Raw genomic sequence first — 16,291 nt, forward strand, 5'->3', positions numbered from 1 at the left:
AATACATCTATTGCTGTCCACCTCAGTGATGCAGAACCGGCCCTGTACAGATGCCCATTTTTATGTGACATTAGTAAGATAACGTTTGTGAAGGCAAAAGGGAGATACTTTTTCTTTATGTGAAGAAATGATTAAACAAAACTTCGAAGAGCATTTATAACACTATGAAAGTTGTAAAACCATATGAATCAGTAAAGAACCAGAAGAATACAGAACAGCACACTGATTTTAAGTGGGGGCAGGTTTAAGGACATTTTCCATGCTGCCTATGGGGGTCAGTAAATGGCAAAGACGGAGATCAGTGGATGAGACAGTTATAATGTCTTTCCCTGGAAAGTACTCCACCTACCCCACCTAGGATGCCTACACATGCCCTTTCCTTCCTCACCAACGCCATGGCACATTTACCCTGCTCAATACTGAGCGTAACCTTCATTTCCTCTCTAAAAACGGCTTTGCTCTTTTCCGAGTGTCTTGTTTTATAATAGTAGACAATCTGTCTCCTCCTAATCTTTAAGAATCTTTAATTCAGAATATGCATGCTTAGGTTGGTTCTCACAGTTCCCTTCTTACACATCCTGCTTCTCATTCAATATGCCTCTACTCGTCTTTTCTCTGCGTCTTTTTTTCTCTTGGATAATAAACAAGCCAAGAACAGACACACCAAAGAGAAGCATGGAAAATCAGAAGGCCTCAGAATCACTTTTTCCCAATTTAACGCATTACAAGTTGTTCACTTTCCTCTTCTATGAGGAAGAGATGATTGCAGTACACAATAGACCAGAGGCGTGCGGGTTCATCCACTCCCTTGTGCTTCTCTGACATCACTCAGAGTCCACTGGAGACACCTAACAGGTCTGAAATGGAACATTCAAAATTCCCTCGTTTCCTACATATGCCGTGTGGTCAGTTGCTCTGAAGCGAAACTCCCTTCTTGAGGGAAGAAGACACTGAGTCCAGAAGTTCACAAAACTGAAGTCTCAAGACCAGGGAAGCCTGCCTCCATGATTACATAAACAATGCACAACTCCTAAGGACAGAAGACCGGCAGAGCAGCCAGAAGCTTGTGCAAGGAACTTCAGGATTCCGCTTTAGTGAGCTGTCCCTGACAGTGATAGAGCTACCTATGTATCGCTATGGCTAAAACCTCACTGGCTGGTCGAGCTAGAGTTTGATGGAATCTTCCCTTTGCCCTGAAGCCAGTGCTGTATCTGGGGTGAATAGACAGTTGTTTCTGCCTCCCCAGGAAAAAATAGGCAACAACACACCAATAATCATTTTCATTTTAGTCCTTGAAGGTCCTGTAACTAGTTACCTTGAAAAAAATCTGAAGTCTGGTTTATAGGATAGAAGAGAAGTCAAAATTAAAACTATAAAAATTGCAAATGTGAATTTCATTTGCCTTAGTATAGTATTCTCTATGAATATAAATGTGCAATATATAATATATAAATATATACATATGCAAATGCATACATAGTTTACTCTTTAGTTGGGGTATTTTTCTATGTTGTCATGTAAATTGTATTTATACTTCTCTAAGAACAAATATTGAAACTAATATTCAACTGTTGGCATATAAGTTAATGTAATCACTATGAAAAACTGTAGGAAGTCCCTCAGAAAACCAAATCACATCTACTTTATGGTTCAACTGTTTCACTCCTGGCTGTACACCAAAGGAAATGAAGTCAACACCCTCAAGAGGGACCTGTGTAGCCACATCGCAGAATGAGGTAGGTGCCCATCAGCCAACGAGTGGCTAAAGAAAGCCTGCTACGTGCTCAGAGTGCCTTTGTTTCCAACCATTAAGACGAACAAGACATGGTGTTTTCAGAAATACGGTGGAGCTGGAGTTGGTCTTGTGGGTGAAGTTAGACAGACACAGAAAGACAAGCAGTGCATGCTCCTTTCCTCTGGAAACAACAGCAAACTGCGACAAGATTGCCTGAAAATAGAAGAGGGACTGATAAAGATGAAAAAGAGGAAGGATCTGCAGAAAGGGAGTGGGTGAGGGGGTGACTATATCATCACCAGTTCTCTGAAATGACTTTGATAAGTAAATTTGCCAATAACCAGTTGTGAAAATTGGCTTCTAATAAGGCCATTTATTTATTTATTCCGGGTCAGTAAATAAGAATTAGAACTATATGTTAACAGCTGAACCACTGCCTCTTTCACATCGTCTCATTAAAGATAAGAAAAACACACCAAGAAGGAAACCTCACAATTTTGCAATATAATTGTAAAACCTTTATATAAAAAGATGCATTTTCAAAACCTCTTCGTAAATGGCTAAAAATTGGGCCATTTAGTTTTTCAGCTACTAGGAAATAAAACCCAAGTTGACATAACCTGAGTTTTTTTTTTCTCAGACATTTGGTTATTCTAGTGCCCTAATGTATTAATTAACTTGGAGTATGTTGATAATGACAATAAGATATACAGCAGTTATAGTAAGAGAATGTACTGAACAACCTTGAACAAAACCAAGGAAGGTACTATTGTTCTGTTTAGCTTGGCCTACAAATTTTCTTTAATTTTAAATTTTACTTATTTCCTAATTTTAAGAAAATCTCTTATATTCAGCCATGCTGGTCTTGAACTTTCTATGTAGCAGAGGGTGACCTTGAACTTCTGACCCCCCACCCTGAGTCCCAAGCACTAGGATCACAGGTGTGTGCCATCACTGCTGGTTCTTTTATATATTAGCTTTGGGTGTGCCAGGCAAATGCTCTACCACTGCGCTACATCCACAGTCCCCTGACTCTTTCTTTTAAAAATAAGTTTTAGAAGGCATCACATGATCAGATGAAATGATTATTTCACTTCTAAAGACCAAATCAACTCCTGCTGTTTTTATAATAGAAAGGTCCATCTGTTGAAGATGTAAATTCTCACGGATACATGGCTCACACACAGCTCCAATGGCTTACTTACTCTATATAAGGTAATAGCTAGATTATCCATACGGCTAACAAAGGGCTGCTCACCGAGTGGTAGGAGGATTCATCCGATCTTTCTGTTTCAGGAGAGCTGAGGTCACAGAAAGTGTGTCTTACCCCTAAGGCCTGGAATCTCCACTTAACACAAGCTAGACCTCATTTCTACTAAGAGAAGCAAGACTGTCTGCGGAGCACCGGAATGCAACAGACAGAGCGGCTTGAATTAAATTCCAGACGCTCGGCTGGACTGGACCGTCTCCTCTGGTTAACTAACAATTGCAAATTGTCAATTCCATTTTCAGTATTGATTGAATTATTATTACATACATGTATCGGCCTTGTTTGGCTCTTCACTCAAAACTAAAGCTTGGTATGTGATGCTGATGAAGTAGATTTAAATTTTGATAACTGGACAATCTTAACCAGAGCTGTTTTGGTGGAGAATTTTAAACTAATATTTTAATGGTTATGTTTAATCAGATTTAAACCTCATAGTTTTCGGCAGTAAAGATTTTTAAAGTCAGATTAATTTACAAAATGTTTGGCTCCCAAAATGAAGAACAAAAATAAATCCCATATAGCAAATTCCCTATTCCCTTCTGTTGAGATCTCTGTAGCAATCATAACTTTCAAATTTCTATTTTATGCTCTCAACTTTATTTTTGACTGTATGTATGTACATCTTCATATACACATAATAGATTTACAGTTCTAATTTGGGCAATGCATATATATAATTGTCTCTGCCTCCCAAGTGCTGGGTTTAAAGACATGCACCACCACTGGCCAGCATCAATTCGAATACTTAATGATAACTTATTGTCATCTACTTGGCAATATTGTCTATGCAACTGCAAAGGTTACTATTCAGTCTCAAATACCAAACTTGAAGTAAAGTTACATTGATCCATATAAGTATCTTATATAGAAACGCTTACCACATGCAAATACATGTTAGAAAATTAGAGTAAAAAAAAATCTCTTGTGACTAGGGACCAAAGGTCTCAGGGACCGAACTGACTCCTCAGTCAGAGGTGAGGAGGTGATTTCAGACTGACAGAGATGCTGTGACAGACGACAGATTTGGACCCAAACTCTGGAAGAGGAAATCTGGATAATCTGATAACTGGAACCTGGAGACAGGAACTGAAGCAGAGACCCTGGGGAAACGCTGCTTGGCTTGCCTTGTTCTATAAGGATCACCTGCGGGGCAGGCACCACCCACCCTGGGCTCAGTCAGACAAGAAGATGCCCTCACAGACCAACACCCAGTTGAGCTTTTCTCCTCTCAGATGACTCTAGTTTGTGTCAAATTGATTAAAAAATATGTTCACCAGTACAGGTGCTACTAAACTCAGCTTTATTTTGCTAGAAGCAGTACTACATGTAATTCCAATTCAAATTCAAGCCTCAGCAGCATCATATTATTTAAGACAGGGTCTTACTATGTAGCCCTGGCTGGTCGGGAACTTGCTACATAGATCAAACTCACATAGTCTGCCTCTGCCTCTGCCTCTGCCTCTGCCTCTGCCTCTGCCTCTGCCTCTGCCTCTGCCTGAGTTCTGGAACTAAAGGGTTGAGCCATCTCACTTGGCTGAAAGCATTATTTGCAGCAGGAACTACTCAGGGAATCCTGCCATTACTCTAAGGCTTACAATTTGTTTTTAACTTCAGGAATAAGGATTATTTCAGACTTCTCCACACTGTCTGTTTGCAAGCAAGACTGGTTTAGAGTCCCTATCTGGAGTTACGCTCATCTAGGGACAGAAATCTTTACTTATTTTGAGAAACAAAAGCTGTGGCTAACATGAGAATCGTGAAAATACTGCCCCAATTTTTAAAAGTTTATTTATTTTTATTTTATTTGCATTGGTGTTTTGCAATGGGTGCAGGATCCCCTGGAACTGGAATTGCAGACATTTGTGTTCTGTAGAATAATATTTTCTTTTTTAAAAAAAATATTTCTTTATTTACTTATTGTGTATACAATATTCTGTTTGTGTGTATGCCTGCAGGCCGAAGAGGATACCAGACCTCATTACAGATGGTTGTGAGCCACCATGTGGTTGCTGGGAATTGAACTCAGGACCTTTGGAAGAGCAGGCAATACTCTTAACCACTGAGCCATCTCTCCAGCCCCTGTAGAATATTATTTTCACCAGACAAAGATGTGCTTCATTTGTTTATGCTACAGAATATTACTTTAACTGTGTAAAGTGTGTTACTTTTGTTTACCCTGCATTTGTTTCATGCTGTATCCATGGGCGATGAATTATGTAAAGACATACTGCATTTGTTTCACCTTGCCTGCCTAAGGCATCTGTTTGGACTAATAAAGTGCTGAATAGCCAATAGCTAGTCAGGAGAAAGGATAAGCAGGGCTGTCAAGCAGAGAGAATAAATAGGAGAGAGAAAATTGAGAAGAAAGAAGCAGAGAAAAGAGGAGAGCACAAGGGAGACACAAGACAAACAGACACAGGAAGCAGGGAAGGATATACAGAAGAAAGGCAAGTAAAAATCCCTAAGGCAGAGATAGAGAGACAGGTTAATTGAAGTTAAAAGAGCTGGCCAGAAATAAGCCTAAGGTAGGTAGGCCATTCACAACTGATAAGTCTCTGCATCATGATTTGGGACTTGGTTGGTGGCCTAAAAGAAAAAGCCTGCTTCATTTGTGAGCTGCCATGTGGGTCCTCTTGAAGAGCAGTCAGTGCTCTTAAATACCAAGCCATCTCTCCAGTTCTACTTCACACTCCAAATTTTAACAACTGTTTCACTGGTGTTATTCTGAGCCGATTTTTTTTCTTGATGCTTTTAAAAACCATAGGAAGCCAGGATATTGCTTTTTACAAGAATGTACAATGCTCTCTATAATAAAAGTGCCACATGTACCCTACCTTGGAGCCAACAGGAAGAACCATGAGCACCTACCTTCCATTGTGGAAAAACTGAAATTCTTCAGTGTAGACAGACCATAAAACTCCAGTGTACTTTTATTTTTAGATACTAACTTTTAAAACATTAATATGATAACACTGAAAACATTCTTAAAACTAAATAACAACAACAACAACAAAAAGCAGGAATGACCATCCCCATTTCCACAAATGCTTTGTGAGCTGCTTAGGGAATTGATGAAAGGAAGGCCAGGAAGTTTGTTTTTAAACAGGGTTGTAACGGTCCCAAAAGGAATATGCAGCTCTCTGGTGAGGCCTGAATGAGCTATAGAAGTGTTCTAAGCAGGGGCAAGTCAGAGTGGGAATTAAAGGAAAGCCTTACACTGCACAAATTAATGTCTGCTTGTCACGTGCAACAGAAGTGGCAATGGAATGGCTTTAGGAATTAAATTTATAAGTCAATTAAATTGAGTCCATTTTAATAATTACCAAAAGCACCTAAAATGAATTATTTTTGTTAAAATGTAAGATGGGTTTTTATGAGTTTTAATAGTGGGAAGTGATGGGTTGGATAACAAAAACATGTGGGGTAGAATAAGACACTTATATTTTGAAGTAGCTGTCAGTACTTGGGCAACCTACGGCTAGATGCTTAGTGTGGTTTGCTGATGTGGGATGTCCTTCTATATTTGTGTTGCTTTTATTGGTTAACGAATAATGCTGTTTGGCTAATGGCTTAGCAGAGTAAAGCCAGGTGGGAAAACTGAATAGAGATAGAAAGAGAAAGCAGGCAGAGTCAAGGAGATGCAATGTAGCTGCCTAAGGAGAAAAATGCCAAAACATTACTTGTAAGCCACAGCCTTGCGGCGATACACAGATTAATAGAAATGGGCTAGAGATGGCTCAGAGGTTAGGAGCACTAACTGCACTTCCAGAGGTCCTGAATTCAATTCCCAGCAACCCATGTTGGCTCACAACCATCTATAAGATTTGGTGCCCTCTTCTGACATGCAAGCAGAACATTGTATATATAATAAATGAATAAATCTTTTTTTAAAAAAAGAAAGAAATGAGCTAATTTAATAAGAGCTAGCTAAGAATATATCTAAATCATTGGCCAAACAGTGTTGCATTTAATATAGTTTCTGTGTGATTATTCAAGTCTGGGAGGCTGGGAAGCAAAAGTAGAGTCTCTGTTCACAAAAGGTGCCCAATGTGGGGCATTTTTTCCCCACACACTGTTTCCCAGAAACTCCTATGTTTGAACACTTGGCCCCCGCTGGTGGCACTGTTTGGGATGTGGATGCTTTCTGGATAAAGAGGGTAACCGAGATGAACACTGAGGTTTTGTAGTTCAGCCTCACTTCCTGTCCACACTATGCTCCCTGGTTGCCCATGCAAGTGACTACTCTACCTTTCTGCCACAACAGACTGTACCCTCCTAGAACTAAGAGCCAAACCACACCCTTTCCTAAGTAGTTCCATCAGGTGTTGCAGCAACGTGTACAGTAGCTAACAGTGCTTCAACTTCACCAGGCCTCTACTTTCTCAGCTAAAATGATGACAGTAACAGCAGAGCTCCCAGTAGCGGTATGACATGTGAAGGAATCTTTTACAGTGCTTGACACACTATGCAAATGTACATCAAATCGACTGCCCCCATCTTTTCTCTCCCTTCTTTTCCAAATCCCAAGAACAATAAAGGCTGTCCCATTGATTTATGCGCCTGCATGCCTGGAGCACAGCATTTCTGGGTTCTCAGAGAAGAGCTCAACAGTCAGAGCTGGAGGCAATAATCCCAGGGGATTCTTGACACCTGTCATCTTTCCACTGAGGAACACTATTGCCAAACACTGAAAAAAAATGCATCAGGTATATACTGAATTATTTTCCAATGAGAATGACAAAGAGGAATAGATTTTTGCAAAAGATATCTTTGTAAGTATGTCCACTTAAAAAAAAAGAGAGGAAACTAGTTTAAAACGCTTGACTTCTGATGATAGTGTGTTAATTTTTAATTCAGGGTCTTGCTCAATAGCCCAGACTGGCATCAAACTCATGACTGTTCCTCTGTTTAGTCTTTCCTGTGCTTGCATTACAGGTGTGAGGTATCTCATCCAGCCTCACCAGAAGTGCCATTTCTTCTCTTTTTTTAAACTTACAACTCCGATGTCCACATAAACTGTATAGAAAGATGCCAAGAGTATAAACACAATGGGCACCAGCGAGAAAAGGACCCCTTGTACCTGCAGAGCCCTGACAAACAAATGCTATATTTCCAGTGTTTTAATCTTTTTCCTTTTTTTGAGATTTTATTAGTTTATGTTTATGAGTGCTTGTCTGCATTTGTGTTTGTGTATCACACTCATGCAGTGCCCATGGAGGCCAGAGGAGGGCACTGAATTCTTTGGAACAGGATTTACAGATGGTTACGAGTCACCTTGTGGATGTTTGGAATTGAATATGGGTTTCTGAAAGAGCAACCTGGTGCAGGAAAACTGTCTATATTCTCTCAATTATATTTTAAATAAATGCTGATTGGCCAGTAGCCAGGCAGGAAGTATAGGCAGGACAACCAGACAGGAAGTAGAGGTGGGGCAAAGAGAACAGGAGAATTCTGGGAAGAGGGAAGCTTCCTCCGCAGTCCTGTCTAGACACCGAAGAAGCAGGATGTCATCTGCCCCATTGAAAAAGATAGTGAACCATGTGGCTAACATATACTAGAATAATGGGTTAATATAAGTTATAAGAGTTAATAAGAAGCTTGAGATAATGGGCCAAAGAGTTTATCATTAATATAAACCTCTGTATAATTTCTTTGGGGCTTACCAGCTGTGGGACCTGGTGGGAGGACAGAAACCAGGTAGGACAGAAACCCCAACAAACAGGCCCTCATATTACAGCAACCAGTGCTCCTAAGTGCTGAGTCATCTTCTCATGCCCCTCAAATGTTTGTTGTTGCTTTGTGGAGACGACATCTTGCTATATATAGGCCTTCAGCTCCCTTGTCAGCCTCCTGAGTGTTGGGATCTACAGGCATACATAATGATTCCTGTCATACCATTTTTTTTTTTTTTTGGAGCAGCCATGGAGCCAACTGCCTATAATCCCAGACCTTGAGAGGTAGAGGCAAAATTCTCAAGACACTGAGACTATCCTTCACTACTCAGAGAGTCGGGAGCCAGTCTGTCTCAAAAAACACCTAACATATTATTAATAGTTTCTATCTTGACTCTAGCTGGTGAGGATTTGGAAATGTTACTAAACATTTTGGCCACACAAAGTCTAAGTCATAGCCTTTGTAAAGCATAAATCAGAAATTCAAAGCCTTTCTAAGTACTAAATACTCTCTTTTGTATATACAACATATATGTGTTTTCATGTGACTGTGGGCCCATGAAAGTTCATGGGTAGAGGTCAGAAAACAGTCTCTGGTGTCTGTCCTTATCTCCCACTATGAGTCTCTCTTGTTCACAGGGTGTGCTGGGATAGCTGGCTTGCAAGTTTCCAGGGATTTTTCTGTCTCCTCCACCAATCTCATCAGAAAACTGGGATTGCAGGCCATCACTACTATGTCTAGTTTGATTTACAAGAGTTCTGATGATCCAAACTCAAGACCCATAATCTACCCACTATACCATCTTCCTAGCTCCTCCACCCCAAAATACTATTTTAAGAAGTTCTACTTATTTATTTTGACCCAAAACATAAACATAACCTTTACAGTTTGGGCACAAGTCTGAACACCACACCTATTTCACTCCTGCCTTCCCAGCAAAAGGGGCAGTCACTGACCCACACCCAGTGTATCCACTGAGTACCTGAAGCTCTTATCTGTTCACTGATGACCCCTGGGTTAACACACATGTAAACACATGGTTTTTTCTCTGTGTTGAGAAGAAGATGCCTTGACTTCCTCCTATAGGCACTTGTTTTTGCCTTAGTTTTTAGCACAAGGAGGGTTTGGGCAGTTGTGTCCACACACATGGAGAGTAATGGGTTCATGAAGATGAAGCTCTAATTTTCATCTTAGAAACAACATTGTTCTACATTTGCTAATGTTTTCAGGAAAGCCAATGAGCTACTAATGTCCATCATTTGAGATAAAGAAGAGACCAAACAGTGCTTGGCAGAAAACAATTGCTTTGGAAACCTCCCCCAAACATTTTTAAATGTTTGAAAATATTTGTTATTTTGCCAAGCATTTATAACTTCAGAGTCAATTTTTAGAATCTGTTTAAATGGTTTCCAAATATTTCAAAGTCAAAGACCTTGCGGTTTCAAAGGTAGGTATTTGTTAAAAAGCCAAAGATTTAACTCCTAAAATTTAAAGAACTTAATGGCATCATTTAAGACAAATTTGTAAAATGATTGCCACACTTGATTTTAGACCAATTTCTTATATGACAAGAGTGCCCATAGATGAGTGTTGCTCCTTTGAGAGATTTCTCCAAATAAATATTTCAATGCTAGAAATTATTAAAATCACATTTTAAATACATCACTAGGGAGTTGAGCTACACTTTCAAAACTCATCAAAATATTTGAACACTTCTTAACAATTAAGTGGTTAACAATTAATTCAATGACAGAAAATTTCCTTAACTTCATAAAATAAGGCATATTTAGTATTATTCACATGATCCTTTAAAAATTCACATTTGTAAAAATAAAAAAAAATTCACATTTGTGTTTCTTTTCTAAATCAAATAATCACATTTTAATTTCTAGAGACGATGTACAAAGAAAGAGAACACACAATGAAAACATGTTAAGAGAAATATACCTACCTCTGGAATGGCAAGGCCTTTGACTTTGAAAGATTTGGAAACCATTTAAACACATTATAGTGTCTGACTCCTATGATTACATAGAAGCTAGAATATGGTTTTCTCACCTATCCAAAGCTGACACATATTTTCTATGTTCACCAAGAATACTCCTCTAACTTCCACAAGCAGACTCGGCTGAGGCTCTAAGCAATGTCTTCTGAAAAAAAAAAAAAATCTAGTATTGCCAGAGAAGCTTGCACATCTAAAGCATTCACTGGGGAAACGGTAGAAATGCTACAGACACATGGGTATTTTTGCATTCTGCAGCATGTAAATATAAAAAAAGATGGCACTTCCCACTTCCGCAGAGGCATGACTTAATTGCTATGCGTTCTAAGTTACAACCCCGGTGACATCAAAGGCCACAACCACTCTTCCTTTAGGCTATCTCCTCGCGTTTGCTGAGGTCATTTGTCTAAAATGTCCAGGATCCAGCTTGGTTTCTTTTACTATTTTCAGAGCACCATAAGTAGATACACAGGGCAATCTGTGAGCTTACCTCTGCTCTCTTTTTGTGAAGCATGGAATCCACATGTACAGAGGAGGAGGCTGTGGCATTGTGCAGAAACACCCACTGTTTGACAGTAGAACAAGACCCTCCTCAATGTAACCCATGTTATGAAGAAATACATCTTATTGGTTTACGCTTTCTAGAAGGATTTACTGGCAGAATTCCTCTGCTTCCAAGTGTAATCTTCATCAGTAATCCTTGGTTTATTCTAACATATCAAGCTCCAAATATTTATGAGTCTTCAATATTATAAATCACTTGACTGTTGCTGCAACTGTAATACCCCATGCCTGTGGCTGCCTTTATTTTACACTCTCACTATTAAATTGTCAAGTCATTGTAGATAGGAATACATCTGGTTGAGTTATAGTGACCACCAGAGTGCCCACTATGTTGTATGTGTATATATATATATATATATATATATATATATATATATATATATATTACATTTGAGAACAATAAATGTACCATAGAAAGATGTGGCGATAAATATGATAAGCAAATTTCAAATACATTTTACATATATAACTAGTTAAAAGCAATTTAATATATTTTAAACTTTATTTTAAAAATGGTTCTCCATGGGCAGCAAGAGGGCTCAGTGGGTTAAAGTACTTCTCTCCGAGCCTGATGACCTGAATTTCATCTCTGGTATCTACATGTTACTAGTGAGAACAGATTCCTGCGAGTGGTCCTCTGACATTCGCACACGTACCATGTATGTACAAAACATACAGACCACACAATAAATAACAAAAATTTTAAAACTACTTATTATGTTTGTACGTTCTTTTTCCAGATTTAAGGAAATCATTATTGTAGGTACCTCGACTGCTCTTTAAAAAGATGAAATGAATGACTGCTTTTGGGACTGTTTCCCCACACATGACCTTGCTCCCGCGCAGCTGCCGGCTTTGGGGGTGCCGTTCTGTCCCGAGCCGCTCCTAGGCTCACCCAGAAGTCAGAGCTGCAGAGGCCGTGTTACACAAAACCATGAACACAGCAAGCTGTGGAGTCAGGTGTGTGTGCTCGGACCACCAGCTCACTTCGGAGAGGGTTTGGGGAGCATGCGTCCTTCTTAGATATTCAATGATTTTTTTTGTCTCTCTATACTCCTTTGACTTTTACCCCAAAAAAACACTTTGAAAGAAAAGCACCAGAGTGAGTGGGTTTTTAAGAGCAAACTTTCAATTCCAAAAAGAACTTCCTAAAGTGTTCTAAGAGAAAGGGTCTTCAAGGAATGGAATTTGCCTTGCTCCCATTGTGCTGTTCTCAACCCCAGAACACAGTATTTACTTATCAGGCATGAATTCATTTCACATGGTGAACAAAATCATTCTAGGAAAACTACTTAAGCCCGTGGGGAAATACAAGGAAATCAATATTTTAAAAGCATTTTCTCCAGCAGTTCAATTGTGTGAAGTGTGATGATCCTATTAAAGATTGTGCTGGTCACAAACTAACAGTCTGATTTTAACTGTAATAATAACCCCCCACTACATTTTATTCATTGCTGATAATACATAAAAAGAAAAATGTAAGCATTTCTAGTAGTTTTAAATGAACAAGAGGATGGTAAATCTTACATATTTACATTGCTATATTAGTTTGTAAGAGTTATCTAGAAAGTTGTAGTTACTTATACAAATACTCAGGAAAAAAAATGAAAACATTCACTTTCAACAGTTAGCTTTTTAATAAGAGACATTAACAGCCTGTTACTTACGAAAAACAGCACCAAAGACAGGGACCGTTCATTACATTGTAAGGTTTGTCAGTTGCTTAAGACATTTAGGTACCAATGCAAGGGATGAAAATACAGCATACATATACATTATGCCAAGCACAAACACCACACATGAACGAAGAACAGTTAAGGTACAATCCATTCACATTGGCTCATTACAAAAATGTAGTGATTCAGCTAACAAGCACAAGTTATAATTCATTTATTCCTTTTGTTATTACAAGACAAGGTTTCTCAGAACATGAATAAAAGCTAGGGATATCTTCATACTTTTTTCTAAAATATTTTAATAATGATTTTATATACTCCTTTTATTTTCCTTTAAAATAAAAAGATTTAATGGCACTCATCCATGCGTATGCATATACAGTCCCTTAATTTTCTAACTGAATGAGCAGGGTCTATAGGAATTAATATTACTCATGAAAGAATACTAATCTGTTATAAGAGGTATTCTGAAATTTGGCTAATATGTAGCAATACTGAAAGAGGCAAAAAAAATTATATATATATACCTGGTTTTGATAACAAAACTTCAGATGCCCTGAGTCCTTTTAATATAAAAGACTAATTGAAAAAATAAATATTCTTCATATAATAACAGAAATCCAGGCACTCTTATGATATATATTTTACACATGCAAATAAATAGGTTTGTAAAAATTCTGGCATAAACATTTATTGAGACTTTTTTAAAACTTCATTTTCAAATTATCAAAATATATAGTTATTACAGTTCTCCACTAGTGCAAAGACTAAAATTTCTCGATTAGCTGCTTTTGGAATAGGTGTGTAGTAAACAACGAGGATTTCCGCAACCCCCTCTTACGTTCTGTAGTCGCAGGTGCTGTCTGGACCAATTATTTTTATGAGGTTGAAAAGCGGCCTGTACAGAGGACGTAATGGACATCCAAGTTTCTCCCTTAGGATATGAGTGATGTACAAACATGTCCCTGGAATACAGGGTCAGATATATTCCAATACAATACACAGACGTAGGTGGCTTCCATGGTGGACACTTTCAGGACGTATCAAATGGAAGGTTATGTGAACCTCACACTGAACACTGTAGTTCGAATATTCTATTTCTTCCCTACCCTTTAGACACGCTGTTCTGTGTTCATTAAACAGAGCAGGCACTAGCAATGTTTTCTGAGAAATGGCCTGATAGTCAATACTTCAGGCACTGTGGTCCATACAGTCCACTCTGCCACTGTGACAGCAAGGAAAAAAAAAATCATGTAACTGAGCACCAAGGAAATATACCCAAACAGGCAGTGCACTGACTCCTGATGGAAAATCGACCTCAAAATTCTTACAGTTAGGTATTTCAGGGTCCATCACAAGGCAGAGACACAGGAAGAAGTTTAAAACTTGTGCACCATAGTCATGCTCCGTGGGAAAACAGCACCACTGGGCTCAAAAACAAAGCCACTACAAGGCCATCAGGGGCTAGATTTCCCCTTAATTTGAACAAAAATGGCTCAGTTTGTGAGTTTAGTTATAAATAGATTACTGTCTCAAATCACCTTTTTATCTGAAAGAAAATATTCATTTACTCATGATCTAAAAAACAACGGTGATAAAATGCTAATTTTAGTATATTTGTGCATTAATTATACTTCAATCAGATATTTGAAAAATATTGGAGAAAAGAAACCATTAATTAGCACTATCTTTGAGTTCTGTCTATGACTCAAAAAAATGGAAAATTAAAATATTCCTAAGCCACTATTAGTCCACACAGTGGAAAAATGAATATTCATAATAAATTACTACATGAGTCATACTTCTTTATAATGTATCTAACAAGCCATGAACAATTTATGTAAGCAAATGCCTTTGTCTTTACTATCTTCACAATTCTAAACCAATCAATTTAACAGCAAGGAAACACATTTTAAAATAATGTTATTTGGCTTGGGATCAGTTATTGGATGGTGACAGACAAAAGCCACATACAGTCATAACTCAAACAAGACACAGCCTTAATCTGCCATTATTACAAGTAAAGGGTTAACATTATGCACAAGTCCAATTAATCAGAGACGCAATGAAGGAAAGCATTTCAATTAGTTCAAAATTCACATAGAAAGTAAATACATATAAAACCATGACATACACGTATGTAATTACAGTACTTGAATGAATTCCTACTCAAATTGTTGACTTTAATATACATGCCAGGACAGTCGATGGTCCACTGTTAGAAGCAGTAATCAGATATGAGATAGCATGTGAATTTTCCTACTTACAAAGAGGAAATTCACATAAAAGGAACACGATAATAAGACTATGATTGCTATCGTACCGATTTCCATGGTCCCCGATACCAGGACACATCACCAGGGCAGGCGTGCACATGACATTGCATCATGCTCGGTGGCTTGGGCAATTCACAGTTCTGTTCCTGTGCCATTTGGCCATTGGGAAACTGGCATATGACAAATCTTGATTTTATTCCTCCTCCACATGTTTGTGTGCACTGAAAATAAAAACAGGAAAGTTTCCACCCAGTAAACATCAAAGAGAATATTATATTTCTTCCATCTTCGTCTTCTGAGACAAAGTCTCCTATAATCCAGCTGATCTGGAATTCCCTCTGTGACTATGTAGGGTGAACCTTGAACTCCTGACCCTCCTGCCCCCACTTACAGGTGTACAGCACACTCAGTTTATGTGGTCCTGGGGGTCACAGTCACAGTTTCATGCACACTGACTGGGTGAGCACTCTGGCAACTAAAGTTTATATTTATTCATCCAACATTTAAATATTATCTGCAATGCTAGAGCTTAAAGTATATTTTAAAGGAACTTGAAACATTTTAGTTGCCAGCTAAAGTATCCCTTTAAAGAATGATTTTTCAAATTCCTTTTGAAGAGAAATTATGTGCTAAAGTCATTCTAAAAAAGAAAAAAAACTAATTCCAAAAGTGTTGTGGAATATTCTTATATTCTTTTACATTGTGTGAGGATATGTCATTGTGATTTGTTTAATAAAAGGCTAAATGGGTAAGATTTGGGGGGCAGAGAGAATGCTGCCAGGAAGAAGTTGGAGTCACCAGCCATGTACAGAGGAAGCAGGAAAGCAATCAACATGGGCAGAACAGAGTAAAGGTAATAAAGCCAAGAGTGAGAAAGCTCATTAATAGAAATGGGTTAAGTTATAAGAGCTAGTTAGAAACAAGCCTAAGCTATCAGTCAAGATTTCAAAATTTATAAGAAGTCTCTGTGTGGTTATTTGGAAGCTGGCTGGCAGGACAGAAAATTATGCCTACAGAAAAGCATTAAGCAAGCCTTTTCTTTTTCTTTTCATCTAAAATAAGGGGGTAAGGGGGCTGTTAATAGTCAGAGTTAAC

The 16,291-nt window shown here is 38.3% G+C and overlaps 1 protein-coding gene across 1 annotated transcript in view; it reads right to left on the minus strand.

Moving 5' to 3' along the window:
- Adamts20 (ADAM metallopeptidase with thrombospondin type 1 motif 20) overlaps nt 1-16,291 on the minus strand; it is a 116,216-nt gene that overhangs the window by 27,756 nt on the left and 72,169 nt on the right. The window contains exon 28 of the mRNA XM_041642648.1: nt 15,244-15,417. Within this exon, the coding sequence (XP_041498582.1) occupies nt 15,244-15,417 (174 nt within the window). The remainder of the gene's footprint in view (nt 1-15,243; nt 15,418-16,291) is intronic.

The sequence above is a fragment of the Microtus oregoni genome, unplaced genomic scaffold (assembly GCF_018167655.1).
Source record: "Microtus oregoni isolate MIOR12 unplaced genomic scaffold, Mior012 000077F_ref0000221, whole genome shotgun sequence".
Classification (NCBI taxonomy): domain Eukaryota; kingdom Metazoa; phylum Chordata; class Mammalia; order Rodentia; family Cricetidae; genus Microtus; species Microtus oregoni.